Source organism: Bombyx mori, chromosome 21 (assembly GCF_030269925.1).
Source record: "Bombyx mori chromosome 21, ASM3026992v2".
Classification (NCBI taxonomy): Eukaryota; Metazoa; Arthropoda; class Insecta; order Lepidoptera; family Bombycidae; genus Bombyx; species Bombyx mori.
The window spans coordinates 5,659,310-5,678,332 of record NC_085127.1 but is presented as its reverse complement, the minus strand read 5'-3'; the positions used below and the strand labels follow the sequence as shown (position 1 = coordinate 5,678,332).

Below are 19,023 nucleotides of genomic sequence, written 5' to 3'. Positions count from 1 at the left end.
TAAGTTGAGGGGCATCCACTACAAGATGTCGCTAGTTTCGGTACAAAAAAAATATTTGTCTTAAAGTAGTTTCAGGGCTTTGATGTATCGTATTGACTTAAATTCGATCACCACAATGACATTTGAATGTGGGTTAAATGCTTATTTACATTCGTTATATATGTACATCGAAAGTTAATACTGTACCTATTGTTATGTATTATGTACAGCATTGTGTGGAGAGATCAATTTAAATTTGTAATGCCATAAGAATCATAGTTCAAGTCTTAAGGCACCGGATGTGCTTATCGCTTGATGGTCGCAATGTTACATATCGGAATTCAATTCCTGTGGCAGGTACCAATTTTTTTACGTATATAAGTACTTAAAACGTCTTTCAATACAGCTTTCCAAGATAATAGAAGAGTAACGTGTGAGATCAAAATCTCAAATTATGGAAATTTAAGTAAATATTGGTGTTGATTCCCATGAGCTCACGTGGTAAGTAAGGCCTGTGTATTTCTGTCGTGTATCAGTCATATAGTGGCTGTAGTTTGTTCATCTCCTACCTATGGTAATAATCTCGAGACGTACTAGGTTCACCTAGCGTGTCGCCGAGCTCATGGGGCTCAGCCTGTAGACTTTGCTAACACTAGCTCTAGCAAGAACACTGCTTCGTTGAATCTACCACCTAATACGAATTGCCGGCTATAGTTTATAGGGTTACACAGCATTTTACTATTAGGTAATTGCCCACAGAGTTTCTCGGCGGATCTTCTCAGTGGGTTCGCGGTTCTGATCCGGTGGTAGATTCTGCGGAGCACTGCTCTTGCTAGGGCTATTAGTTAACAAATTCTCTCAGGTTAAACCCCTGAGCTCACCTACCTGTCCGGGCGTAGCTGGAATAGCCTAGAATAGGCTACCAGCGAATAGGTAGGGGAGAAAATAACCCATTACTTTTAGTGTATAATATGAGCTCCAATAACCATTTGAGATTGGCCGAGACCTGACTACTTCTAGGTAAATCCGTGTGTAATAAATAAAAACTTTAGTATTCCGTGGCAATGAATTCTTTTATAGCGAATAAAAACATGAACGTAACGCCGAACCACGAGTGCTCACCCATAAATACGTTTTTTATCGTAACACTGTTCATATCATATCTTTTATGCGTAATTTTTATCGTACCTTAACTATACACGCTTCTTTTTTCGAGCTCATGACGTATTGTGAATCCATTTCTTCGATATGTATATCTGATATTACATCATAATAATAATACAAGCACATCGCATCGTCAGGACGTAGGTGACACATGTCAAAATTAGCCTGATTTGATGGAGTTACGATAAAGGGTTTTTCAATGTACCTAATTCAATAATTTTTCAGACGATTATATTGTTTCGATGCGTATCTGTGTTTGTTTGTATGTAACAAAATCTTTGATTGTCATTTTCACTGAATCCAAGGCCTCCAATTATAACTTGAAAATCTGCACACGCATCAATTACCGATGAGAATACAATGATTATACATATTATAACTTCGTTCTAATACCCCTAATCAGTATGAATAGGATAAAAAGAAATGATGAAATTAATTGTTAATTCGGTTTTGTATTTGTATTATGGTCCAAGAGCTCGTTCGCCCATATATGTACTACATAAAAAAAAAACCGAATAAGATGAAAGATTCAGCAACTAGTAACATAATGATCACGCTTGGATTCATTGGTCACTACATAGAAATTAGTAAAGGCAAACTAATTATTTATTTTCTTAAAGAACAAGAATTTATTCACAGTCACTGGGTACATCCAATACAACACACATCCAATACAACACACATATACACAGGGTGAGAAGGTCTTAAAGAACAGTGGTTCATTGTATGAGTTCGCGCATTCAGCTACTTCGGGTTACTGTTATCGTGTCCTTATCATCCATAATCCTATCGCATCCATTTTTTTCTAACGGCGCCGTGTGATTTCCGATTAACCAGACCCATTATGAGACACGAATTTGGTAGGATATTGTATGAAGGTCCTATCTTTCGAAATAGAAGGCGTTAAAATTTCGCTATCGAATTAGACGTGAGGCATACCGGAATTGGAAGTACAATTTTTTTAATTAAAAACATTCAACAATTTTTTCAAAAGGTTAAATCACGGGTATCATCACTGTTGACTTCGTTTTATTTTTATGTTGTTTCGTAGATAAGAACTTCGAATGCATACATAATGTATTTGATTTGTACGAACGATGTATGAATTATTTATGAACTTATGAATTTATAAAATTGTCATACTGCGACACATTGTCACATAGTAATTGAATAAAATAAACATGCTATTTATAGATATACAATGAGATAAACATTGGGACTTCGAAATAATTTTGAGTTTTTACTGGTGGTTAGACCTCTTGTGAGTCCGCACGGGTAGGTACCACCACCCTACCTATTTCTGCCGTGAAGCAGTAATGCGTTTCGGTTTGAAGGGTGGGGCAGCCGTTGTAACTATACTGAGACCTTAGAACTTATATCTCAAGGTGTGTGGCGCATTTACTTTGTAGATGTCTATGGGCTCCAGTAAACACTCAACATCAGGTGGGCTGGGAGCTCGTCCAGCCATTTAAGCAATAAAAAAAAAGAGTCGAACAAAGTATAATTCTGAATCCAATTAAAAATGTCTCTTAGGCAGTAGGCAGCGGCTTGGCTCTGCCCCTGGCATTGCTGAAGTCCATGGGCAACGGTAACCACTCACCATCAGGTGGGCCGTATGCTCGTCTGCCTACAAGGGCAATAAAAATAAAAAATAAAAAAACTTACCGATGTCGACGAGTGGTGGACGCTCCCTCCCTCTTCGCAGATAAAGGAAGCATTCCGGCGATCGCATAGAGCCATGATTCAAGTCAGCAGGAAGACCCGTCGGTGTCGTTTCCACTAATTCATAACCGTCTGGGACAGTCTCACCTAAAGTTGGAAATACGACGCCTGCAAATAAATACAATATACTTTTTAACACACTTTTGAGATCTTGGTATATATGAGTATATGTACATATTCACCAATTCAAAGTATTTTAACTTGAAAATTTATACACGCACCAACAACAGCGGATCAAGGGGGGGGTCATGGGGGTCATGACCCCCACCTGAGCTAGTTCCACGACTTGAACTAACTTGGACTAATTGAAGAACATCATGATTTATTTATTATCTATTGTTATCAAACTTAAATTATAAGTTCTTAACTTGCCCACGACTATGTGTCCCCCTCCTGGCGCCAAAGCTGGATCCGCCCTTGCGCACCAAGGACCGATGACAATACAATAATTTTATAATTTCGCTCTAATATCCTGACCAGTAAGTCAGCATCATCACTCTCCTGCCCTTCTCCCAGTCACCTGGGGTCGGCGCAACATGTTTTCTCCTTCCATACGTCTCTATTATATTAAATGGAATATTTCTTCGCTCACTCTCTTCTCACACATATTGTCATTCATGCAATCCATCCACCCTGACCAGTAAGTATCAGTAAAAAATGAAATGAATTGTTAATTCGGTTGACTATTTAGCGTTTTTTTTAGTTTTCAAACTACATGTGTTTAATGATGAGATTTAAATATACTTTATTGCCACATATATAAGTTATCTGGGTAATCACTATATTAGGTCCACGATGGTAAGGTTGAAGACTATATTTCTCATAATTACAATAAATAATTATAATTGGTGCATTACGACAGCAAATGTTTTTGTAAAATTTTAAATAGTCCACAATCTTACTCTTAAAGGTATTACAACATTCCGATCAAGCGTTCGTTGCGGTTGCATCTGCATGATATTTTGTAACTTAATTCTCCAATTACTTCCTAAACTGGTTTGCTGTTCAAAGGCCTACGTTCCAAAAGAAGTTTTTTTTCCTACCTAAGCTGATAGCCTTGAGAGGCTATTTCAGCGTAACCTTAACTAGTAGGTGAGCTCACGGGGCTCAAACCTGACGATAATTCAAAAGAGAGTGAATGGAAGATACTATCAGAACTCAGAATCTACGTATATGTATAACAGATCATAATATGAGTTCTCCCATCTCAATTTCTTCAAGCCCTAACGCCAGATTCGCGACAAAAATAAGCTGTGGGATTGTACTGACTCGACTAGTACATTCTTAAATTTTTTTTATTTTTTATTATGACACAATGTTCCATTATAATAAAAATCGTCTGTGAACACATTAGTTGATTACCTTGTTTAGAATAAATGGTACCCCCGCCCGAGAATGGAACCATGGCATGGCTGCGACCCTGAACATACCGCTTTTCTATTAGCTACCGAACATATCTTTTCTATTAGGTTACGCTGAATTGATCAAAATTCACACAGAATTCGCTAGAAATACGCTACTATAATTAATGTACAGCAAACAATCTTATCAGCGATGGATGAATTAATTATCAATTCATATACTGAAGAATGTTTTAATTCGTTACATCATACAATGTATCGAGAACAACAAACGTTTTGAAGTGGCAATGAACTCTGTAATTCATTAAGGATCATTTATACAATACAAAGAGCAAACGGTATGTTATCTCCGCCTAAGCGTTCATTCTATTCTCATTGGTTGTCGTTAATGGCAGTGGCACGATGTTATGCAGGATATTTAAATTACTACGACCAAGTCGTCAATATAAGATGAATCATATAACAAGCCCTTTGTTAAGTAATCAATCGTGACCATTGCACACAATGACATCTACATGTATTAACATGATTAATTAATTAATCAATCAAAAAAGTACTGTTTTAATTTACATTGCCGAGTTCCTCACGTTATTATCTCACTACCGTCAAATTCATAACGTTTGTTAATTTGTTAATACTATTCATACGTTGGTAATACTAAGTCAGAAAATATTCCCTAAAGTACCAAAAACAACTAAGTATATAAAGTTTCAACACTTTAACACAAACGTAAATAAGAAAAGAAGATTAATTTCAATAGGCTGTGCCAATGAAGGCAATCTAGCGGTAGGCAATCATGGCCACCCACCCACATTTAGTATTAAACAAATGTTATCTGTAGAATTATCTCCGTTGTGTGTTGATGGAACAGAGCGTAAGTGAAACGCTCCAGAAAATAACAAGAGGCCGCGATATATTTTACTAATGTTATTTATTAGCACGCCACGCAGTGTACTGCAATTTAAAAAGGAACAAAAACGTTGGTTCAACGACCTCATCTCTCGTGGCGGTATGCGTCGATCATCAACTGGGGTTGCTTTAGATTGATTTGGTTCACAAAATACAAACTTGACAGAACGATACGTTCATTCTTGACATAGAAAATTAAAAAGGTTGTATGTTATTACAGTTTCGGGTCCCTTTTATACGATGTGTATTAAATAAATGTAAATATTCATGGAACAACAATTAACTGGTGGTATGACCTCTGGTGAATCCGCTCGGGTAGGTACCACCACCCCGCTTATTTCTGCCGTGAAGCAGTAATGCGTTTCGGTTTGAAGGGTGGGGCAACCGTTGTAACTATACATGTGAGACCTTAGAACTTATATCTCAAGGTGGGTGGCGCATTTACGTTGTAGATGTCTATGGGCTCCAGTACCATCGATGCCATAAAAAACTAATAAAAAAAACGCGTTTATTTACAAAAAAAATCACATCTATCGAAATGACGAGAGCTCTATTGAATATTTAATTCTGTTCATATATCGGCCACGGACGCCATTCAGCAGTAATCGATCCACAGTTAAGTAGAGCTTCCAACTAGTTTTTCTCAATGAGGGAACTGTCCCAGTTCGTACTGTACAAACCAGTTTAACTCGATAGCCAACCGAACACCTCGCATTGAAATTGCGGCTTAAATAAACAAACTACTCGGCACTTTTTATGCAAAAATATTTTTTATAGTTGTTTAGTATTATTTCTTGTTACAAATTATTTGCCATTAAAAAATTGGAGTAACTAAAAAAATTTATTTAAAGAATCATAAAAGTAGAAGTACTGTAAGAATTTAAAGCATTGTATGTTTTTAATTCTATCATACAAAACTTACTCGTGAAACATGTACATATTTTATGACTATACAGTTGTGCTCAGCGGCTATACACGCGCTAGATTTGTAGATATAAATTTACAAATTGAAGACCAATTCAAATCGTTACAACCCATTAGCGCTTAGCACTAAAAAGCAAAATACCTACATTATTTCGCGTGATGACATTTTTTCTAGTTATTTTGATTTAAAACCAATCAATAGAAAGTACTCAATGGTTTTTGGAGAAATTCCTAAATAACTTCTCTTTTAAAGTAAAAAAAAATTGAGAGTAAATTAAAAAACGGTAATCACCTTAAGAAAACTTTTTTCTTTTAACTTCTTTAAAAATAGAATTAAAAAAAAAACATTCTCATTTAATACTTCTATAATTTGTTCATAGTTTTTTATTGCTTAGATGAGTGGACGAGCTCACAGCCCATCTGGTGTTAAGTGGTTACTGGAGCCCATAGACATCTACAACGTAAATGCGCCACCTACCTTGAGATATCAGTTCTAAGGTCTCAATTATAGTTACATTTATAGTTAATTATAGTTACAATTATAGTTAGTAGCAGCATTCTCCCATATTTTTAGTCCTAGTTCCTTAGTTCGTATACTATAGGTTGCTGGTACGGTGTGTACCTACCTACACCCTTGCAACCTTAATGCCTATTTCTGCCTTCAAACACTCCTGAGTTTTGTTTTGCACAACAGAACAGCAATTACGTTATAGCCAATGAAATTGAAGTTCCAATCTTATGTCACAAGAGCGACAATCCTCCATATTTTGATTATGTAGTACATCAGTTCAATTAGCGACGGTACAAGGTTGTTTTTTTTTATCGATAAAGTTGAGCCGAAGAACTCACAGCACACTCCATTGGTTTACCTTTACCTGGCTCTAAGATCGTTGACCTTAAGCAGCAAAAACACAATTTGTACAATCGAAATTGGATCACGAAAAAATGTATAAAATGATAACAACCTACATTGATAAATTCGACAAAAACGCACAAACAAAAAGACTGTTTTTTTCTTTTAAATGACCGTGAACTACAAATCTGTACAATTATTATGTGGACTTGACTTATAAGCCGGTTGTTAAGTGGTAACAATTTTTTTTTTTTTTACTGTACTTCGTGAATTAAATCTTCTATCATTACATTAAAAAAGTAAGTTCTACATTAAAATTGGCCTTGCTTACATCTGCCGTGAAGCAGTAATGCGTTTCGATAAAAATGAAATCTCAAATTCGTGTCTCACATCGGTTGGCGTCATATTCGTTTTTGATATTTATGTAACCATTTAACATCAGATGGGTCACAAAAATGAAAGAACACAATGACACAAAACTATACCAATAAAATAAAAAATATTCTATACGAATGTTTTTTTCCCCTACCTATCCAGCTACGCGCGGGCGGATAGGTGAGCTCACAGGCTCAATCTGAGAGAATTCGCTAACACTAGCCAACAAGCTAGCTAGCTAACAAGAGCGGTGCTTTGCAGAATCTACCACCGGATGTTCCTATGTCGAACTTTTGGTAGCTGGTGCTTGAAGATACGAATATGTATTCATTACTAAGATATTTTTTTCATATCGCTTCATCCATTCCATTCAGGTTGCGGTATCCATATACATTATGTGCATTAACTAAAACGTCTTTTAAAAAACAAGCAAAAAAAATCTAAACAGATTAAAATACTGAATTCGATGTGTTTATTTACAACCCTCCCCTCAATTCCTATCATTACTAGTTTTCTAGACACTTGACCGCAAATAATTTTTAAGATAACTAATCTGAATATTTATAATATTATTTGATAGATTATAGTCAGGTATAAATTTAAGACTATTAAAAAGTAATTTTAAAGGCATACCCAAATATATATTTGTTATTAGGTTTAAAGTGATTTTACAACAATATAGTACTGAAAAATAATCTGCACTGCATTTATGATAATTCCTCTGTACAGGACAAGTATAAAATAAGCCACCAAGGTCTGACGTCATTTAAATATAATAATTTAACCACAAGTAACTTGACACAGGTTATGTGTAGCATTTACGGTAACCACAACTAATTTCTTAATGATATCCCTCTCAGATTCTCTGATCATTGTTAATAAAGACTGATCATCAGACTGATCATTGTTAATAAAGATTATAAATGTAAGGAACGTAGAGACATTGTGAGCCTCTCTGTGGAACGGATTATTGAAATGGCCTGTGTAGAGCTTGAGCGATTCATTGTTGTAAGTGTGTACAGACCTCCTGATGCGTTATATGATTCTTTTGAAAATATTTTGGAAAATGTATTGCTAAAGCTTTCTGTCTCTAATAAACAAATTTTTGTATGTGGTGATTATAATATCAATCTTTTAGAAAACACAAATACCACTATTAGATTCAGAACATTGTTAAAGTCATATAACCTCCCAAACTTATTTCTAGAGCCTACTAGGACAACGACCACATCGGCAACATGTTTAGATAACATATTTACAAATGTAACACCGATTAACAAAAAAATTATTAATCAATTAACATCAGACCATAGTGGACAATTTGTGTCTTTTGAATCTATTATGAATTCTAAAGATAAAAATACTCTTGTGATTGTTCCTATTAATAAAAAACGAATTGAGAAGTTTAGAAATAATATTAAGCAAGAACATTCAGAAATTATTTATAACAAAAACCCAAATTTATCATACCAGAATATGTTTGAGAGAATTAATATGGTCTTTACTGATGTATTTATTCCTAAAACTGTAACATTAAAAAACAAAACGGTGTTCAGCGAGTGGGCCACCACCGGAGTGTACAAAAGTAGAAAAAAATTGTATGATCTGTACTCTGAAAAAGCTTATAATAATGATGAAACATTTCATCAATATGTCAGGAACTATTCCAAACTATTTAGAAAAGTTTGTTTAGCGGCAAAATCTTTACATTTAAGTGACTTAATCAAAAATGCCCCTGACAAGATAAAGATGACTTGGAACATCATTGGTAGAGAAAGTGGAAAAGTCAGAAATAGCCATCAAGAATTCTCGTTAAAAATAGACGATAAATTGGTAACTAGTCATGAAGATGTGGCTAATGCTTTTGAAAAGTTTTTCTCTGACATTCCAGTTTCAACTACCACATCTCTAAATTCATCCCCCACAGCAGCTGAAATATTATTGCATAACCATGTCAAGAAATGCAATGAAATTTTTAAATTTAAGAAAATTAATTCAAACAATATAATAAAAAGTTTTAATAGCCTTAATGTAAAAAATACAGCTGACTTGTGGGGAATATCAGTAAAGGTTTTGAAGTCTGTAATAGACATTATTGCTTCTCATCTTGTTAGTATTTTTAATGATTGTATTAAGTGTGGTGTATTTCCTGACTTAATGAAACATAGTAAAGTGATTCCTCTTTTTAAATCTGGTAGTACTGATGACCCCTCTAACTATAGACCTATTTCAGTACTCCCTACGTTGAGTAAAATCTTTGAAAAAATTATTTTGACACAACTTTTAGAACATTTCAATTCAAATAACCTGCTTCATAATAAACAATTCGGGTTTACCAGGGGTCGCTCTACAACTGATGCAGGTGCTTATCTAATCAAACATATATTTCAATCTTGGGAGGAATCGCATGATTGTCTTGGAATTTTCTGTGACTTATCCAAAGCATTTGACTGTGTTGAACATGAAACATTGGTGAGGAAACTACATCACTATGGTATTAGGGATGGTGCATTGGAACTTATTACTTCCTATTTATCAGGAAGGATACAAACAGTAGATGTGAAAGGAAATAGATCTTCAGGCACCACGTTGAAAATGGGTGTACCTCAGGGTTCCATTTTGGGTCCTTTTTTATTTCTAATATATATAAACGATTTGCCTAGTTTTATTGAGTCCCGACACGAGGTCGTATTATTCGCAGATGATACATCTTTATTATTTAAAATGAAACGACAATTACAAGTCTATGACGAAGTGAATGATGCGATTTCGTGTGTGGTTCATTGGTTCCGTATCAATAACCTATTATTGAATAGTAAGAAAACGAAATGTATTAAATTTACTTTAAAATGTATTAAATCATCTTTAAATGTGAGACAAGTAGATAGTAATGTAATTGTTTCTGAGGAATCATTGGAGCTTGTTGAGTCAACCGTATTTCTTGGTATAACAGTGGACTCCAAACTGCAGTGGGGACCTCATATTCATAAATTGGCGAGTAAGCTTAGCTCTGCAGCATACGCAGTAAAAAAAATTAGAATGTTAACAAATGCGGACACGGCTCGTTTAGTTTACTTTAGTTACTTCCACAGTGTCATGTCCTATGGCATTTTGCTATGGGGCAATGCGGCCGATGTAGAAATGATATTTATTCTGCAGAAAAGAGCTATACGTGCTATTTATAACATGCACTCAAGGGAATCCCTGAGGGAAAAATTTAAAGAAATTAAAGTTCTCACTATGCCATCCCAGTACATCTTTGAAAATTTGATGTATGTTCGTAAACATATTGAGGAGTTTCCTAAGATGTCGGACATACATAATAGAAATACTAGGAACAAACACAAGCTTGTTGTGCCGATGAGTAGGTTACATAAGATACGAAATTCATTCGGGTGTTTGTCTGTGCGCCTGTACAACAAAATCCCACAAGATGTTCAGAACCTACATATACATAGGTTTAAGAAAACTATTAAAGAACATCTGTGCAATAAAGCTTACTATAAAGTCAATGATTATCTAGAAGATTGCACAAAGTGGGAATGAGTTGCTCGCTCCGGGAATTTCAATATTGTAAAATTGTTATGTTATAATTACTTATTGTAATATGAATATTTAAAAAAAAAAAAAATATTTAAAATAAAAATAAAAATCTAATATTTAAAAAAAAAAAAAAAAAAAAAACATGCCCGCTGAGTTTCTTGCCAATTCTTCTCAGGACGGAGGCTAATTCTTGTGAATTGGCGGTAATTCTTTTGACGTTCAACAAGTATGTACTTTCATTTATGTTGAATAAAACTTTTTTGATTTTGATTTTTTGATTTTAGACTTTGATTTCCTAGTTCATGAAACATACTAACTTTATGAAATTGATTTTTCTTTTCAAATAAGGTATAATACAATTTGATAAATGAAATATTCGTATTGTTGACTAAAATGATTATGGAGTTATTTGTGGGTGTGATAATTAATATGTCAAAGCTGAATAGTCGGAAAATAATGAAATAATGACCTACATAATCAATTAGTCCACATTTGAATTCTGTACTGAATGCAAGGTTACAATGTATTCCCAGAAATGAAGGTCGATGGCAGAGCTGGTTATTTTTAACATCATATCGTCTTTTCGCAAAAAAAGTGTACAATTTCCAAAAATATTCGAAATTGAACTAATATACCGTAGTTGTTTTTTTTTTTTTAATTTACCCATTTTTTACTACTATTAACAAAATGAATACATAATTTTATCTTACTATAAAAGTCAGATAATGTAACTGGTAAAAAAAAAAAATATTGCAAAGATGACGCATGAAGTTAAAATGAAAAATTAGTAAGCTTTGGGATTATACAGTTTTAATGCGAGAAGACGATATATTGTTTTAAAATCTTAGACAATTTAAAATATCCTAAGAATTGTGGTTAGCGGGGTGGGACAGCCATTATATAATACCTTTGAAGTATTAACCCCATTTCTGTAGACTGGAAGTGGCATATAATTTGTGATGTTTATAATCTCTGATAATCATAACACCAAGTGGGCATGAACTTGTGAGACCTGAATCATTATTTATGTATAAAATTAATGCTCTTTTTTGTCTAAATAGGCCATTGTTAAAACTTGCCAAAAAAAATCTCGGTATTCCAAGGAAGGAAGGTCCATACAAAAAACAAATAATATGTTGCAAGTCAGCCTTTCTCAAAGTGGGCGATAACGCCTCCTTGTGGGTGCTGCAAGTCTAAAGGGTAAGTGACTCGGAAAAAAAGGGGAGGACATTGTGTAGAGGCTTGGAAGGCGATTTGCAATTTCATCTAGGAAGGCTCTTAGACACCAGTTGAGCTCTCGCTATAGTGATTTTAAGTAGGTGAAAAAATGGGGGCCATAAAAAATAATTCATTCTCAAAATGGGCAGTAGACAAAATAAGTTTGGGAGCCTCTGCTATAAGTCATAGCAGAGTATAATAGGTTTTATTCATAAAGTAATAAATATACATATATATCAATCTTCAGCATCTGTTATTACAGGAATGTACTTTATTTACTATATAATTCTTTTATTAAATTATAACTTTTATTTTTCTGATATAAGGAACAATATGACAATAATTACAAAACAGGCACAGTTTCTGTTTAGTAGTTCATCACTGTAATGACCAATTTCTATTTTAGTTTCATAATAGTTTAGGTAAATATACCATGGTAAATATATTACATGAGCCTGAGCAAGGTTGTGACTTATGCTAGAGTATGTTTGAAAGAATTAGCTGTTACCAACTCATTATTTACTTTATGATAGCAGTCAGTTATATAAGGGGTGCCTTAAAAAGAATTGGATTGACTCTGTGAAACAGGATATGTCAAATAAGAATGCAGGTGAAAAGAAGACATACTGCACTACCCACACTCAGTGGTGAGAAGAATGTGTTTTTTTTGTTAAATAGTATTCAGGCAATGAAATAAATGCAAGAAAAAAAAATTGAAAATTTTAAATACAACACCTGATCAAACCATTTTAATATTATATAAATATTCAAAATAGTTGTTTAAAATTTAATACATTATGTCTAAAGTATAAGTGTGTGAAACATTGAAATGACCAAATGAAAAATAATTAGCCTCAAATAGTAAGATATTTTCATCAAAATGTTATTGTAATAAAAAGAATAATATATCAATATTTCCAAAAAAAGATCATAAAAACATTATATTCAATAAATAAATGTGTATACAAAGCCAATTTTCTTCACAAATTGGTAAAATAATTAGGTGAAACATTTAGACACATTTTATGATTGATAGAACAACATTTAGTATTATATTTACTATAATTTACAAGTCATTTGATACAGAACAAACATTTTATAAATCTGAAAACGAATACGGTCATAATGTTCATGTTTAATTCAGTCTTAGGATTAATAAATTTTACTTACCAATATCAGTAATAGGAGCTTTGCAGCTGTATCCCTTCAAGTGACCAGAGTCAGAATCATCCAGCAGTTCGGGGGTTTCAGGTAGCCCCGCCACAACAAAATAATCGGCTACCTTTCGATCATCCATTTTTTACAAATTACCTGGAATTGAACTTACTGTAAATATTATTTGAAATTTACAAAAAAGTGGTACTAATAACGAAATATATAGGTAATTTAATTTAAGTAATTTTTTTCATTTTACTCACTACCTGATAATTATTTTTCGTTCATGATACCTTCAAAAAGCCAATGTGAATGTTTTTTTTTCAAAAATATACTGAAATAAGGAACTCACAAAGTAATGAAACCTTTGAAGTGAACTTAAATTTTATTGTTTTCAATTGCCGATGAAGATCCATTACACATACATCCAATGGTTTTTATTTCGAAGTGTTTATTATTGTCCTCAATTTATTCAGTATTGCTTTATTTTATTTCGGCAGAATCTTAAATATACAACTAATTAGCTTTAATGAAAGGGTTTATTTTTTACTGATTTTCATAAACTTCATTTTTGATGGTTTAATCACAGATGATAGATATTAAGTGTATTATCTATGGATGATACTAACTTAATACTCTTTGGATTTTTTTAAAGGAATTTTATGACCTGGTAACTAAGATCATTAAGTCATGTCTTATTTTAATTTATATTCATATTTTTATGAAAAATGATGATATGAAGTGAAATTATATGAAATGAGATTATATGGGATGAAATATAATCTCAGTAAAATAGTGGTCATTTCCTGACATTTTTTTCAGTGGACTTTTTGGAGGACCCCGAGAAATTACGTCCAGGGCCTTTGTTCATTTTCTCACATTTGTGCACTTTCACAGATACTAAACAGTTAACCTGAAGAAACACTAAATAGACAAAATAAAAAATCGCAGAATTTCACTCCTCGCGTTCTCGCCAAAAAGTATCTCACTAGGGTAGGGCTCTGTAAATTTGGCCCCCATTTTTTTTATTTTCGTATTTTTTTTATTTTTATTTATTTGTTCGTCCTTTGTTCGTTGATGTTCGAATGTAAAAATTGTTTGTTCGTTTTTTGTTTATTTATAATTAATTAAGCAAATGATCACCGTTAAGTGGGCCCCTCTTACTAGACATCGTTATTTTTATCGCTTAAATTAATTCATTTTGATCAATTATCGTTTGTTCGACGACTATTGGTGATTGTTCGATCATAAAAACAATTAAATTCCCAATTATTAATTATTTTATATTAATGTTATACCGAAATACTTCACGAGATGGCGTTACAAAAAATCCCTTCCCAAAACTATAAAACCGTTGTAATTGTCTACTAAATAAATAATATTTATTCGTATAATAAATAATATTTATTCGTATAATAAATAATATAATAAATAATATTTATTCGTAGGTGATTGTTTAAGATGTTATGAATATTTCAGTTTTAATTTCATCAAAATAGCTTGAACTTTACTACTGAATTCCGAAAAAAATTCTAATTAAGGCTGAGTTAAGTTCAGCTTTTTATTTAAGCCTCTTACTGTAGTTTTTAAATTCAGACTTCAATAACTTTCATTCTCTACAAAAAGATGTGAAATACAAAAAAATACCAAGAAACTGTCATAATGTTGAAAAAATTAAAAAAATATATTTGAAAATTTAAAAATAAAAAAAAAAATATTTATCGTACTTGGCGCGCGTCATTGAGTACCTACGAATAAATATTATTTATTTAGTAGACAATTACAACGGTTTTATAGTTTTGGGAAGGGATTTTTTGTAACGCCATCTCGTGAAGTATTTCGGTATAACATTAATATAAAATAATTAATAATTGGGAATTTAATTGTTTTTATGATCGAACAATCACCAATAGTCATCGAACAAACGATAATTGATCAAAATTAATTAATCTGAGCGATAAAAATAAAGATGTCTAGTAAGGGGAGCCCACTTAACGGTAAGCATTTGTTTAATTAATTATAAATAAACAAAAGACGAACAAACAATTTAAAAAAAATTATCCGAAAATCAAAAAAAGGGGGGCCAAATTTACAGGTGAATGAAGTTAGCCCCTCAAAAAATTTTTTTTTTCCTGTTTTCTACTTATTTTCTATTAATTCGTTTGTTCGTCATTTGTTCTTGATTGTTCACTGTTAATAATTGTTTGTTCCCCATTTATTTATTTTAAAAAAAATATTAAAAATATATCTAAAAGTTAGCCCCTCGATTGCAATTTTTAATATTTTTTCGTCCTTAATTACTCGTAAATATTCATTTTCGATTGTTCTTATATAAAATACGTTTGTTCTCTTTCGAAATTACTCATTTTTTGTTTAATTAATTGTATTAGTTGAATAAATGTATACAAAATATGTGTACTGCGCATGCCATAAGTGTATAATCTATGGCGCATGCGTCAATTATAATGCCTAAACTTTCTACGCGGTTTTAATCGTGAAAAAAAAACAATTATAAATCCTGAAGGATCAATTAATTGGTATACAGTTTAATTAAAAAAATTAAAAACAAAATAAATAAACTAATGTGCATTCGCGTAAAGTTAGACCAAATACATTTTTTCCATCCTCCTATATACCTATCGCTATGAAGGTATAAAAAAGATAGGTTAAGAGTTCACATAGGTAATATAAACAAATAAGTAAATATGTTCATTATTTATCTTTCAAGAGATAATGTAGGTATACATTATAATAACATTTTGACACAGTCGAAATTATATTCCTAACATTAGTAAAATAACATTTTAATATTTTTTTTATAGGTTATGTATTGAAATTGTTGGAAAATTATTTCATGTTTTAGCTGGAAAACTACATGGAGAATTATATGCAATACAAGATAATGAGCTCCATCAAATGAATTCGAATGAAACCAAACTGTTTACCATCCAAATTCGATTGTCGGGCAGATAGAAAACGAAAATTCACTCATAGTGAACCTCGGCCTGCATTTGTGAAACGGCAAAGACTCACTATTATCAAGGAAATTGAAGAGACGACTAAAAATGAGATGTGTCGTATTATTATACCTTTGCCATCTTGTAGTCAAGGTAGGTGTAACTGTCAATAATTAGTTACACTCACAGATCTCCTAATCAAATAACAATATCAGAAAAAATGAGAATAGTTAGTTAGTTAGTGGAAGTAGCCAAAATGGGCAAGTGGATCTCAGTTCCTATTACATAAGGTACTAGGAAGTTTGTGAAAATGAAAATTTATCACAGTGTAATATCACTTACTTACTTTAACAGTGAAGGAAAACAGGTGGGAAGGAAGGAAGGAAAACTAAGGTGGGTGGCGCATTTACGTTTTTAGATGTCTATGGGCTCCAGTAACCACTTAACACCAGGTGGGCTGTGAGCTCGTCCACTCATCTAAGCAATAAAAAAAAATAAAAAATAAAATTGTGATGAAACCTGCACACCTCAATGTTCTTAGGATTTTCTTAGGTGTGTAATCCACCAACCAGCACTAGGCCAGCGTGGTGGACTAAGGCCTAAAAACCCTCTCAATGGTAGTGAAGGCCAGTGTCCAGCAAGGGGATATATTATATGGGCTGATGATGATGACTAGGAAGTTAAATACTACTACTACTACTACGACAGTACACATATAATCCTATATATTTACAAACTATACGTTTGTTGGAAATTGCTAACATTATTTCATATTTCCAGATGTCCAGCCACTTGAAAATAGGTGTAGTAATGACAAAGCTATCCAAGTAGCTCCAGCACAGGAACACAAAGGCAAGGCAAGTGTGTATTGCCACATCACCCCTTAATATATCTGAAGCAAGTATAAGTAAACAATCAGAACCAGCAAAAAAAAAAACTGTTGTTCCTGCGGACAAATTTGACAGTGATGAGTCAAATGCACCAGCAACAGAAGGATCAACTGTTGACTATGGGTTATAGAAGAAGAAGATTAATTCATATTTATTTAAATTAATATTAATGAATATTAATTTAAATTATCGTGCAAAATTCGTGGTCAAAACATATGTGTATTTTATAAATAAATATTCATTCTCAGTATTAATGTTGTTTTAATCATCGATTGAAAAATTGGTTCTTAATGAATTTAGTTGGAGCTAAATGCTGCTTGGAGCTTAATACTTTCGAATAACATAAACACGTGACTTTAAGCATAAACATATTTTTTAGGTAAATACTTTATTTAGCTTTGCTGGATTTATCCAAGATTTCGACATACCAAAATTTCATACAGGAACGACAGATAGATAGCTATCTGATTGAATACCCTTGTAGAATTGAGCTTCGAAGAAAAGTTTATTCTTATTCTTTATTAGACTTTATTCTAGTTGCAGTGTCGGTTAGAGAAGCTTGCACAGATACTGCATGGAATAAATAGTCATTATAATTATAAAATATATTTCTGTTTACATACCATACAATTTTCATAGTTCAAATATGAATTTGGATTGATATGAATTTATTTCGATTATCAAAATAATTTGTATTAAACATTTATATTTCCTCAAAATTTCTATTTTTATAATAATGACTGTGACCACCCCATAAATCACAAAATTAAAAATATTAAAGATAACTTATTTTTAAATCATATATTAAAAATTATAAACAGATCGCGAATTAAAATATTATATTATGCCTATCATTCTTAAATAATTCAGTAATGAATTTTCGCATCGCCGCGCCGTATATAATTAATATGAATAATAGGGTATTGCCCACTGTGCTAAAAAAAACATAAATTATGTTTTTTTGATAGATCTACAAACAAGCAAGTGAGTAATGCTATGTTTCCATAAATAAAAAGGCAAAAAAAAATTAAAGAAAGATATTATGCACAAGTTCAAATGCATATGTATTGTGCTAAAAGTAAAACTTGTTACTTTTGTGTAGCATCCAGCAACTTTGAAAAAACTAATCAGGTCACTATAATTAGTAGGTATTGATTTTGATTCCGAGTAAGTTGCACAGTTGTTAGATAATGTAGTTTCTTTTTGGAAGAATAACAATTTTCTAATCTTACACAAAAATGTAATGTTAAATATTTAAAAAAAACTTTATACCTATTTTCCTTTTAGGGAGTACAAAATATTGATGTGTACAAAGTGAATGTGATTTAATAAAAATAATATTTCAATTTAAATTATGTTTTATTAAAAATTATTCTTAACATACAGGTACAAAGGTTACATAACATTAATATTTATTCCTTTTCATATATATAAGCCCATATTTAGCACATTTGTGGAAAACAGAATCAAAATAATAATGAGTTGCTAGCCATAGAAGACCAGCATAAGTCTTATTAAAATCTGTTCAGTAGTTTTTGAATGAAGAGTGAAAATACTTACAAAACTTCCTATTTATAAGTAAGGATTACTTATTTAATTAAAGAGTTTTGTAGGTGGCAAACTATCTAAAAACTTTCTATTTTCCACCAAGTTGACATCAATTATCCTTCCTGCATATATATTTATTGTATTGTTTTTTTTATAGTCTAACAAGGGGTGATATTACATTTGCAATTTCTGGGAGTTTGTTGAAAAATATATTGCTTGCTTGACTTACAGATAAATCGAAATCATCAGCCAATTGAGAGAATGTTCTATTTAATGTTATTCTCATCAGACATAATATAATATTTTGTTCAGAAACATTTGTATGTTTCTCAATCAAGCCTATTATGAAACATAATTCTTGTGGAAGACCAATATATAAACGTTGTTTATTTTTCACTTTAGATAAAGTTGTTAACACATTCATT

General features: G+C 32.2%; 1 protein-coding gene across 5 annotated transcripts in view; it reads right to left on the bottom strand.

The window, feature by feature from the left end:
• LOC101738898 (DENN domain-containing protein Crag) overlaps nt 1-13,834 on the bottom strand; it is a 52,366-nt gene extending 38,532 nt beyond the window's left edge. For 4 of the 5 annotated variants that reach the window (XM_004929693.4, XM_012693345.3, XM_012693344.3 and 1 more), the window contains exons 1-3: nt 13,556-13,834; nt 13,219-13,359; nt 2,809-2,973 (exon numbers count right to left, since the gene is read on the bottom strand). In XM_004929693.4, the coding sequence (XP_004929750.1) occupies nt 2,809-2,973; nt 13,219-13,345 (292 nt within the window). In that variant the 5' untranslated portion in view covers nt 13,346-13,359; nt 13,556-13,834. Of the gene's footprint in view, nt 1-2,808; nt 2,974-13,218; nt 13,360-13,466 lie in introns of all 5 variants that reach the window. The other variant, XM_021350283.3, reaches the window with a different exon arrangement.
• Nucleotides 13,835-19,023: the final 5,189 nt, after the last annotated feature.